This window comes from Petaurus breviceps, unplaced genomic scaffold (assembly GCF_028583685.1).
Source record: "Petaurus breviceps papuanus isolate PSGF00001 unplaced genomic scaffold, PetGlider_PUasm1.0 90977, whole genome shotgun sequence".
Classification (NCBI taxonomy): domain Eukaryota; kingdom Metazoa; phylum Chordata; class Mammalia; order Diprotodontia; family Petauridae; genus Petaurus; species Petaurus breviceps.
The window spans coordinates 12,435,727-12,446,915 of NW_027187391.1; the positions used below are offsets into that span (position 1 = coordinate 12,435,727).

Sequence of the window (11,189 nt, forward strand, 5' to 3'; positions counted from 1 at the left end):
TAAGTAGGTTTTAGTCACTCATCAAAGTCTCTCATTTAGCAAAGGGAAAGGAAACCCCTTTCTATTCTCTAAATAATTAGATTCTTTCGCCCTCCTTAATTGGACAGTTGATGTGAAAAGTACTATGTAGAAAAGAAACATCAAAGTGCCTATTTCCTGTAAAAGTCAAAATTTATACTTAGTTGAAAATAGTGATTCCCCGCCCCCCCTTTTCTTTACTCTTAGGAGGCTGAAAGGAGGAAGGTGAATGTGTATTCACATCTGTATAGGTTGATCAATTTTAAAATTGTTTTATTCTCATATGGTGTTTTCCATCTCAGTAGCTGAGATTTTATTTTAAATTTGGTGGAGAAACACACTTTGCTAGAAATATTACTAAAATTAAAAGGAACTTTAGGACAGGTTGGGAAATTTTCAAAATAAACCTTATTTTTTGTCAAAAAGATAATTTGCATTTCACAAAGTTCTGGAATTTCCTAACATTTATTTCTACTCAGCTCAGATCTATTTGTGACACACAAAATAGTTTATGATTTTTCTGCACATGCAATTGCAGCTACATCCCAAGAAAAGCATGCATTCTAGTATCTAGAGAAACCAATCACCTGTATTTCAAAAGAGAATTCTAGTTTTTTACCATCACCATTACTATATACCTACATAAACAACCATTTGGAAATAGCATTTTAATGAAATTTTTGTTTTATCCTAACCTATCATGTGTTGTCCCAGCTGCTGGGGTGAAAAGTATATAGTAGAAAGGTTGCCAGATTTAGAGACAAAGAATCTGACAAGTCAAATCAACAAATATTTATTGAGTACCTACTATATGTCAAGTATAACTATTATGTGCTAAGCAGTGGGTTCACATCTTAGCTCTGCCACTTACTACTCTGAGATCTCAAGCAAATCACTTAACCTCTCTTGGACTCATTCTTCTCATACATGAAATCAGAAAGGGGGCCGAGATGGTCTTCAAGTTCCAACTCTACAATTATTAAATATGAACTCAGCCCATAAAACTGATAATTTTAGGTTTGGTAACTTATCCTGGCACTGTTCCTGGTTTACCCTTGAGTTAGGCAATTAATGCAATTCAATTGCCTCAGTTTCTAAATTAGTGATAGGTGAAAACAGAGAAGGCCTTTTTAAACAGTGTCATATGACAATTAAGAAAGCTAATGTAACTTTAGGATTCATAAAGGAAAGTGTAAAGTTCAGGACTAGGGAGATGACAATCCTGCTGCACTAAATCATATTTGTAGTACTGTGTTCAGTTCTTGGCACCACATACTTGGAAAGATGTTGATAATCTGGAAAGTGTCAAGTGCAAGATAATTTGAATGGTGAAGGACCTCAAATTCATATTATATGGGATGAGGGGATATTTGTCTTGAAGAAAGTAAGACTTAGGGAGGACATAATAAGGTATTTTCAAGTTTATTCTGGAGAAAGACTAGAGGAGAATATGCTAATTGGAAAGGGCCTTAGAAGTCACTACACTAAACTTCTCATTCTATAGAAGAGGAAATCGAATCCTAGAATCATTAAATAAATGGCAATACAGATAGCAATTCAGTCTATATTCAAACCCAGTTTAGCAAGTTCAAAATTCAGTACTCTGCATCACATATGGGCAAAATGAAGGGCAATGTTGAGAAATTATAAAGAAGTAAATTTGGAATTGATGTAAGGAAAAACTGCCTAACGATTAAAGCTATCCCAGAGTACAATCAACGGGCTATCTCAGAGAGTAAGGGATTCTCTTCCATTTGAGGTCTTTAAATAAAGGCTGGTTGACTAATTGTCAACCACACTGTCCTGATACTTCTTGTTCAAATATAAAATAGAATAGATGATCTCTCAGGGCTTTTCCAGCTCTACACTTCCATAATTCTGGCCTTAGAAATATGTGACATTCTAGGTACTCTGGGCCCATTGAACAATTACTTTTAAATATATCAAACAGTCTAAACTGAAGAGTATATGCCAAAGGTGTTCTGGAGATGGTAAAAAGAAATATTACATTTTGAGTATATTTACCAAATTTCCTGTTGATTTTCATTAAAACTCAAAAATTCCTTAGAAGCTGCAAAGGTTTTGTTTATTTAAAAATACATTTTAAAAAAGGAAAAAAATTATAAGGCAATAAAGAGGATAGATGAGGGAGATGGTGAGAAATCAATCCTCTAAAATTTTTCTTCTCCAGATTTCAGGAGAAATTTATCTTAATCAATTTCATTTGCTTGAGGATGAGCATTGTTCCTCTTGTTCTTGCTTTAGAAATACATTAAAAAAAACTAATCATTTAAAAGTCCTCCTATTTTAAATAGCATTCAAGTCAAGTGTATGAGATGTGAGATAAATTTTCCTACCTTTGCTATCAAAGCTTAGGAAAACTAACAACCAAAAATGCTAAAATCCAAATGGTTAATTTAAATGCAAGTATTGACCTCATGCTCTGGTTTCGTCTTTAAATTCAAATCATTTGCCAATCTGCCACTGCACCAAACTACAGGAATGCAAACAAAACAGCTTGCATTGGAAGTATCACACCAACATTTTTGTGAGACAGGTTACCTTTTTTGCTGCCTGTTCTTCTTCTACACCATCCCCAATTACAACATATACTACTTTTCTGCCAAACCTTTGCATTATTCGCTCAAAGCAACTTTCTTTTCCTGGAAGATAAATGAGATAAAGTTCAGAGTGAAGTTACCTGGTTAGCAGCATGTTCCTCATCTCGGCCATCTCCAATCACAACATAAGTTATGTTAGTGCCAAATCTGGAAACTATACGCTCAAAACAGCTTTCTTTTCCTGAAAAACAATGCACTGCTTATTCTTTCAGCCACTGTTTCAATTTGCAAAAAAGATTTGCAAAGGGTTAAATGAATTTGCTTGAAGATGACTAAACTCTGCTATAGCCCTCTGACCTCTGTACATCAGTAACACTGCTGAAAGACAGAAGAACTTGGTTAGGGTAGATTATTGAACAGTGTTTGGGGGGAAAAATGTTGATTTTGGCAGTGTAACACTGTTAGCATTACTAGCCTCAAAATACAAAAGCATAATTATAGTCACTTAAATTATTTTAATAATTGTTAGTTAAGATCAAGGTTCATAAATGAAATAAGTAATATAAAAAGATAAATTTTAGAAAGTCTATGGACTTACATGTTTAGTTTTGCTGATTTGCAACTGAAATTTAGTATTTGTTTCAATTATGATTTTTAAAGAACATTTTCAAGACTACCAAAGGGGTCCACAGCACAAAAAAGATTAAGAACAACTAGTCTACTTCTAATAGGAATTTTATTTAAATTGTGTTTTAAGAAGAATATGTTGCACCAAGCAAAAAGGATAGAAGATTCACGTAATCAAAAAGAACAATGCAATGTGGTAGAAATTATTCTGGCCACCAGCTACATTCTCTGAAGAATTGAGAAGTCTATGATGTTCATGGAAAATGGCAATGAGGGAGATGTAGTTTACAGTGCTTATAAAAGTGCTTGAAATGAATAAAATCAGATTCTGAAAACCAATCCTTGCCCTTCCTTGCTCTATTCCAATATCATCTCATAGACAATATTCAACTTAATTTTGTTGTACTCACTGACTTTTTTTTGAGCAGCACTATAAATATTCATTCATTTATTTAAAAATTTCCAAGACTTTTACCATGCTCATATTTGCTTTCATTCCCATGAATAGCAATACTGGATCACCCATGAATTTCTACTATGTTTTTACATTTTTTCATTATTTGGTAATTCTAAAATCTCTAAAACAACACCATGAAGAAAAAAAATGAAAACTTACTTAATTTTTAGTGTTAATTTGTTGTTAAAAATATATTCCTTAAAACATGTTCTGGAACTATGTGACTTATGAAAAAGCCAAATGTAAACCCAAATAAAAATCTATGATTAGGACTATTTCTTTAGAACTGAAGGGACTTTAGAATCCATCTGGTCCAACCTTCTCCTTTTTACAGATGAGGAACTTAGGGGGTAGAGAGGTTAAATGACTTGCCTAAGGTTACATGGGTGGTGAAAGAAGTGATATTTGAATCCAAGTCTTGACTCCAATCAAGCCTTGACAGGCTCTTTCCATTGTATGAAGTAATTACACTAAAATAAATGTAAATATCTGCACGAACACATTAAATCATTTAACACAAGTGATATCTTGCATAGAAGGTATCATTTACTAGTACCCAAGTACAAAGTTGTTATTTTGAATTCAGTAGCTCTATGCTTTTCAGTTCCCTTGAAACTCCTTTTAAAAGCAATGGAAGGTTCTGACTATTTAAGATACTTCTCCACCAGTGCTTAAAATTGGACATTATGACATCTTGATGTCCATATTTGTAAAGGCTGGGATCTCTCCTGATTTATCATTGAAACAGCTGCAATTGGGTACTTCTGATATCAGGTCCTTTATTTGGACTTTGAAGCACTTGGGGCAGCAGGTTATTTTTGGTGGAAGATCTTTGGCTCTTGAGCTTCCCTTGTCAGTGTTCCCAGAGCCTAAGTTTGTTGACCTTCAGGGCACAGTCCATCTATTTCATCAGTTATTTCCTTGATAGGTCAATGCATACATGTACTCTCTTAACTCTTTCAAAACAGAAGTTAAGATTTATTTTGAATGCATATTAGAAGAGATAACTCTCAAAGTGTACCTCTGAAATGAGCACATGCACATGATTATATTTATTGATCACTGCATGATATAAAAGAAGTTTTCTATCTGCTTATGACATGGGAATATTCCAATTATGTTATTTGAGCCTTCAAACTCTTTTCCATCTGAGACTTTCTTGTACTGCTAAAAAAGGGACTTGAACTTCAGATCTACATAACTGAACATATAAAAGTCCAATATTTATTATGCATGTTAATTAAGGATTAAATAGCATGGACAGAGTTGCCACATATTTTTGATAATATATACTATCCTATAAGTAATATATGGAAAGTGTTTGAACCAGGTAGAGATCTGGTAAAAAAAAAAAACAAACTTTTAATAGTTTTTTTTAATGGGAGGGGGGAAGAAAGAAAATTAGGGAGTGGCCTCCATACATCATGATTTGGGGCATTCACAAATTTGATAACCTAATAGTAAAACTTGAAAAGAGAGGGAAAAAAAGCACAAAATCTCACCAAAAATACAATCATATTCTTTATACATTTTTTTAAAAAATGCTTACCTATTTTAGTTGCACTGTAAATATTTTCAATAGGAAAAGCACCTCCCAAACTATATAGTAGGACTTTTGCAAGTGCTGGGATAAGCTGAGTTGTTGTTACCAAGACGTTTACACAGTTACTCCTAAGAGGAAAAAATATTCTTTCATTTAAATACTGAATAATAAATAACTATATATATGTATGGACATATATGTAATATATATGCATTATAGTACCCATTAAAATATGAAGATTCAGATGATAGTATTAGAGCAAATAAATATAGTTTCTAATACCTTATTTTCTATAATATTTAAGCCTTACAAAGTGTTTTCCTACCCAAAACCTATGCCATGTGAATATTATTATACTTATTTTATAGATAAGAGAAATGTAGTCTGGTAGAGATCAGGTAACTAGTTCATCGTCAAACAGTTCTGTAATTCTCAGAACTTGCATTGCAACCATTCCTCATAATGCTAAATATGGTACTCTTTAAACTTTTTAAATATGACTCATAACTTTTCACTACTTACATTGCCTCCCTAATAATGTTAGCAAAAATCATCTTTGCCTCTTAAATTTCATTAAAAAGGGCTAAGGCTAAATTGGAAATCATCCCAAATCATATGGAAACAACGAATCAACTAAATCCATCCTTGCCAGATTCTTTCTCCTGCCACCTACCAGAGAGCCACCTCTTATAATAAAGGTAGGGGATTTTTAAAAAAAAGAAACTGAGGAAAAGGGAAAAATAAGGAAAAAAAGGTGATATATTAAAAAAAAAATCAGATATGGATTTTCTCTCTTATTGTGGGCCCAAATTTGCCATTTATAAACTTCCAACAATTGATGGGACTTTATTTTCTGGGGCCAGGTGAGTAAAACAAATCAATTCCTTCTCCCATATAATTGAAACCAGATTAAGAAAATCATAAGACCTCAGAATTAGAATGAATCCAAGAAGTTATCTAAAATAACTCACACTCATGCAAAGATTTTCACCCTTTGCAGATTTACAGCCTTTGCAGTGTCTTTTGAACATCAGCTATATGGGAACTCACAATCTTCTGAGACAGCTGGATCATTTTCCATTTACACCCCTTGAATTCTTGGGAAGTTCTTACTTAGGTTTGGCTTAAATCTGCCTCCCTATAACTTTTGCCCAATATAATTTTGTTTCTTGGGACTAAATAAAAACATTTTCATAGCTTGACTTTATCATGGTTCTTTAGTTACTTTCAGAAAATTATCACCTTCTCCTATTGCTTTCCTTTTGCAAGCTAAATAGCAAAAATTCCTTTAACTGATCCTGAAATGGTCTGGCTTCAAATCTTTCTAGAATCCTGGTTAGCCTATCCTGATGATCCAATCCTCTGAACTTATCCATGTCCTTTAAAAATAATATCATACTTAGAACTGAACATAGTATTCCAGAAGTGGCCTGACCAAAGCAGATTACTGTGGGCCTATCTCTATAAACTTTTGCAGTTTATAAATCCTCAAATTCAGAGTAGAAGAAAATCTCAGAATTAGAAATTACCTCAGAGATCATTTAACCCAAGTGTTATTTGGAAAAAAAATCCACTCTACAACATACCTGACAAAAGGCCATCTAGCCTTAACTCAAAAACTGCCAATGAGAGATGCTACTACCTTTTGAGCCAGCCCATTCATTTTCTGGACAGCTTTCATTTTTCTTCTTTTCCCTTTTCATTGAATCAAAATCTATGTCTCTGAAACTCCTTCATATTACTCCTGAATTTGCCATGTAGGATTTCTTCAGTCCTCCTTAATATTGCTTGGTTTCAAGATCTAACACCATTGTGGTTGTCTTCCTTTGGATACGTTCCAGTTTGTTAAAGTGTTTTTTTTTTTTAATTGCAGTGTGCAGCATTCCAGATGTGATCTGATGGGGGCTTCCTTTATACTGGATACTATACTGATATTAATTCAGGCTCACATGACACTAACTTTATGACAACAACACCATGTTGTTGATTCACAGTAAGACTGAAATAAATGAGAACTCCTAGGTCTTTTTTACTGGAACACTACTAAGGCAGATCTCTAGAATTCCACTTTTTTTTTTTACTACAAGGGCAGGACTTTATATTTTCCCTGATTTAATTTCATCTTGCTAGTTGATTTTTTAATTTTTATTTTGGTACCCAAGTGTATAACTTTATATTTATCTCTATTGGATATAAGCATTAAGTGATTCAGGCCCACATTCCAGACTTTCAGTATTGATTTTAGATCCTGACTGCCATCTAATGTGTTCGCAATCATTTCATCTTCAGACCTGATGAACATGCCATCCATGCCACCATACAAGTCATTGATAACACTGTTGAACAGGATGGGGCCTGGAGTACTCTAATGTACTGTTAGACTATTAATGATCATTCTTTGAGTTTAGTCATCTAACCAGTTCAGAATCTATACTACTGAAGCTTCATTTTAAAGAAGAGTTCAGGCCAGCCATTTACACTCCTTCATGTCTCTCTGGCTCCTGTGCTTAACTTTCCAGACTTAGTTCTTCACCAAGTCCTTGCACAAGCACCTTCCTTCCTCCCCACTCCCTTTAGCTTCTTTTTATGCATAATCTTCCTTACTTAGAAGGTAAACTCTTTTTTTTAAGTTTAGATCACGATTCCTAGTGATTAGCACAGCACTATTAAGAACTTAATTCCTGTTGACTCCTTTATCTACCTCTCTCCATCTTCTCCACAAGAATTGTATGAGATAGTTTATCAGAAACTTTGTTAAAGTCTAGTTAAACTGAATCTACTGCATTCCTCTCATGTACTGGTTTAGTAACTGTCAAGAAAAGGAAATAATGTTTCAAAATGAATGATCTGTTTTTGAAGCTGAGCTGAGTCTTTTTTAAATTAATGTTTCCCTGCTAAATGTTTACCAACCATTTCATTTAAGCTCTAGGAGTCTTAGATTATTGATTTGTATAAATAAGGGAATTATACTAGATGCAATTGTCAAAATGAGGCCCTATGACCCCTTGGGATGCCTAAGACCTTATCAAGAGGTTCATTAGGTTAAAAACTACTTTTGTAGTTATACCAAGGCATTTTAAATTTTGAAGGCAATAAATAGATATAATCCGTATAAACAAAAGATCTTTGAAGGATTCTCAATCATTTTTTAAAAGTGTAAGGGTTCTGTGACCAAAAAAATTTGACAACTTCTGGACTAAATGATGGCTATAGTCATTCTCTCTTGAATAAATTGAACAATTTTGTTAATGAGGACTAACTATCCCTCTAGGAAACTGAAATATTAAAATACATTGACCACAATTACAGTTTTTGAGCTGTCTTACAAGAACTATTTCTTAAATGAATTAAAATACTTTAATTGTTTCAATGGTAAATTGAATGACTTACCTAGTACTAATAATTGATAAGGATTTAAGTGCATTTGTCAGCCAGGAGTCTGTTAGACCTTCAATCTCTGCTCTTAATTGCAGCCATGCATCTCTCTTAGCTGGGCCAAGGAGTCCTATAACACCAAGTTAAGGCAAAAGTTAAGATTATAATGATTTACCAGTAATACTCTAATTAGAAGTCTGGATTTATTTTACTCTGGTGTGAATTAGAAATAGAGGAAGACCCTGGCTGTTTCCCTGGCTTCAAACCTTTGCTTTCTCTAATCCATCCTCCCCACAGCTGCCAAAGTGAACTCCTTAAAGTGCAGGGCAAGACACATCACCTGCCCTTCCACACACTCTGTGACCCAGCCATACTGGCTTTCTTCCTGATCCTTTACACAATGCTTTATTTTTCATCTCTGTGCTATGAACCTGCTGACTTCATTGCCTGGAATGCTCACTTTCCTTGGCTTTCATCTCTCCTGGTTTCCTTTAAGACTCAGGTCAAGATTCCCCTTTACATAAGGTTTTTGCTGATTTGCCTAGCTGCTTATGCCTTGCCCCACCAAGTATATAACCTGTATCTGAATTGTAAACATTTTGTATATGCCTACATATCTACATCTCTCTCTCTCTCTCTCTCTCTCTCTCTCTCTCTCTCTCTCTCTCTTTCTCTGTCTCTCTCTCTCTGTATATGTGCAAGTTCTATGCAGAGCAGTGAGGTAAAGTGTTGGACCTGGAATCAGAAATACCTGATTTTGAATCCATCTTAGAGACTTCATCATGTGTTTTGTTGTTGTTCAGTCATTTTAGTCACATCTGACTCTTTGTGACCTCTAGGAGTTTCTTGGTAAAGATACTAGAGTGGTTTGCCATTTCTTTTTCCAGCTTAATTTACAGATGAGGAAACTGAGGCAAACAGAGTTAAGTGACTTGTCCAGGGTCACATCTGAGGCCAGATTTGAATTCAGGAAGATGAGTCTGATTCTAAGCCCAGTGCTCCATGGACTGTTCCATTAGCTGGTGTGAACCTGGTCAGCTTTTAGCCTCAGTTTCCTCATTTATAAAATGGGGATAACAATAGCACCTACCTTACAGGTCTGTTGTATCAAATTTAGTAACATGTAAAGTGTCTTGCAAACCTCAAAGTGATAAATGAGTGCTAGTTCTAATTGTGTTGTTTTCTCAATCAGAATACAAACTCTTTGAGAGGAGGGACCATTCATTTTTGCTTCTGCATCTAAGCACATAGCACAGTGCCTGGAACATAGTGGGTACTTAATAAAAACATGTTGAGTGACTGATTCCAATGGTTAGGAATACAGTCTTCATGTTACATTTGACAAAAATAAGTTTTTTTGACTTTATAAAATGTTCTTTTATTTTTCTCCCTGCACATACCATGATTTCACTAGTAAAAGAACTCCCAGTGAAGAAATTCCCTTTGCCATGGACAATCCACAGCTCCTCAGCAACTTATAGCCTTAGAGAGTGACCTGGGCCCCTTAGAGGTTAAATGACTTGCTCAAGGTCACACAGTCAGTATATGTCAGAGGCAAGATTTGAGCCCTGACTCCAAGGAATGGAGTCTATCCACTGTGCAATGCTGCCTCTCACTCAATGTATTATTCATCTTCATTAATGACATTTTCAAATAATTATAATAGTCCATCTTGAAGGCCTAGAGCATCTTTTTGCTCAGTTCAGATGTATCATATTTCTAAATAATGATGAACTTTACATATATTACTTTATTTTATTTTCACACCCCTTGAAGGTCGATGATATTATTATTCCCATTTTATCGATGAAGAAAAAGAAGCAGATAGAGGTTAAATGACTTGCCTGGGTCACACAGGTGGAAAATATGTGAGGTTAGATTCAAACTAAGGTCTTCCTGACTCCATACCCAGTATGCTATCTATCCAATGCAACATCTATCTGCTTCTATTATAGAAATGTCTTGAAGGTTATGAATTAAATCATAAACGTTAACAGAAAAATCATTTGTATAATTTGGAGAGCAAAGATAGAGAAGAAACAAATTCTACTAGTGTAATGGTTATGGGATTTGACAACTAGTTATACAATTAAATTTTCTGTGTTATTTGCCAATTGGTTTAATAACTTTACTTTAAAGTTCTACTCTGATACCTCTTTCTGGAGTATAGATTCTTGGCTACTAGGCTAGTGGAGTATAAGCTCTGGAAGGAATTACCAAGCAGGAAAGACTTTGAAGTTATGTGCATCAACATTTTAAGGGAGGACCACTCTAGTCCATTTTGAACTGGTCATCACCAGAGATTTGGCTGCTAAACAGTCCAACTTTTTCCCTTCCTCTTTCCCTCTGTGCTTTTGAACTTACTATTTTTAATGCCTGGAATGCTCTCTCTCTTCACCTTTATCTCCCATTGTCCCCTTCAAGACTGAGAACAAGTATTCTCTTTTGTATGAAATTTTTCCTGATTCCCCTAGCTGCTAGTGTCTTTCCCCACTAAGAATCTGATGTAAATATTTTGTATTTATCTATATGTAGGTATATGTGCAGGACTCCCTCCCTCTTTCCTTCCTTCCTTCCTTCCTTCCTTCCTTCCTTCCTTCCTTCCTTC

The 11,189-nt window shown here is 34.6% G+C and overlaps 1 protein-coding gene and 1 long non-coding RNA gene across 7 annotated transcripts in view; one reads left to right on the forward strand and one right to left on the reverse strand.

Annotated features, from left to right (window-relative positions):
- LOC138153223 (uncharacterized) overlaps positions 1–11,189 on the forward strand; it is an 89,194-nt gene that overhangs the window by 17,166 nt on the left and 60,839 nt on the right. The gene's annotated exons all lie outside the window — the stretch shown is intronic.
- EYA4 (EYA transcriptional coactivator and phosphatase 4) overlaps positions 1–11,189 on the reverse strand; it is a 335,518-nt gene that overhangs the window by 4,010 nt on the left and 320,319 nt on the right. For 3 of the 6 annotated variants that reach the window (XM_069077351.1, XM_069077346.1, XM_069077348.1), the window contains 3 exons: positions 8,597–8,711; positions 5,213–5,334; positions 2,581–2,681 (listed from right to left, as the gene is read on the reverse strand). In XM_069077351.1, coding sequence (XP_068933452.1) covers positions 2,581–2,681; positions 5,213–5,334; positions 8,597–8,711 — 338 coding nt within the window. Of the gene's footprint in view, positions 1–2,580; positions 2,682–2,719; positions 2,821–5,212; positions 5,335–8,596; positions 8,712–11,189 lie in introns of all 6 variants that reach the window. The other 3 variants (XM_069077350.1, XM_069077347.1, XM_069077349.1) reach the window with 1 other exon arrangement.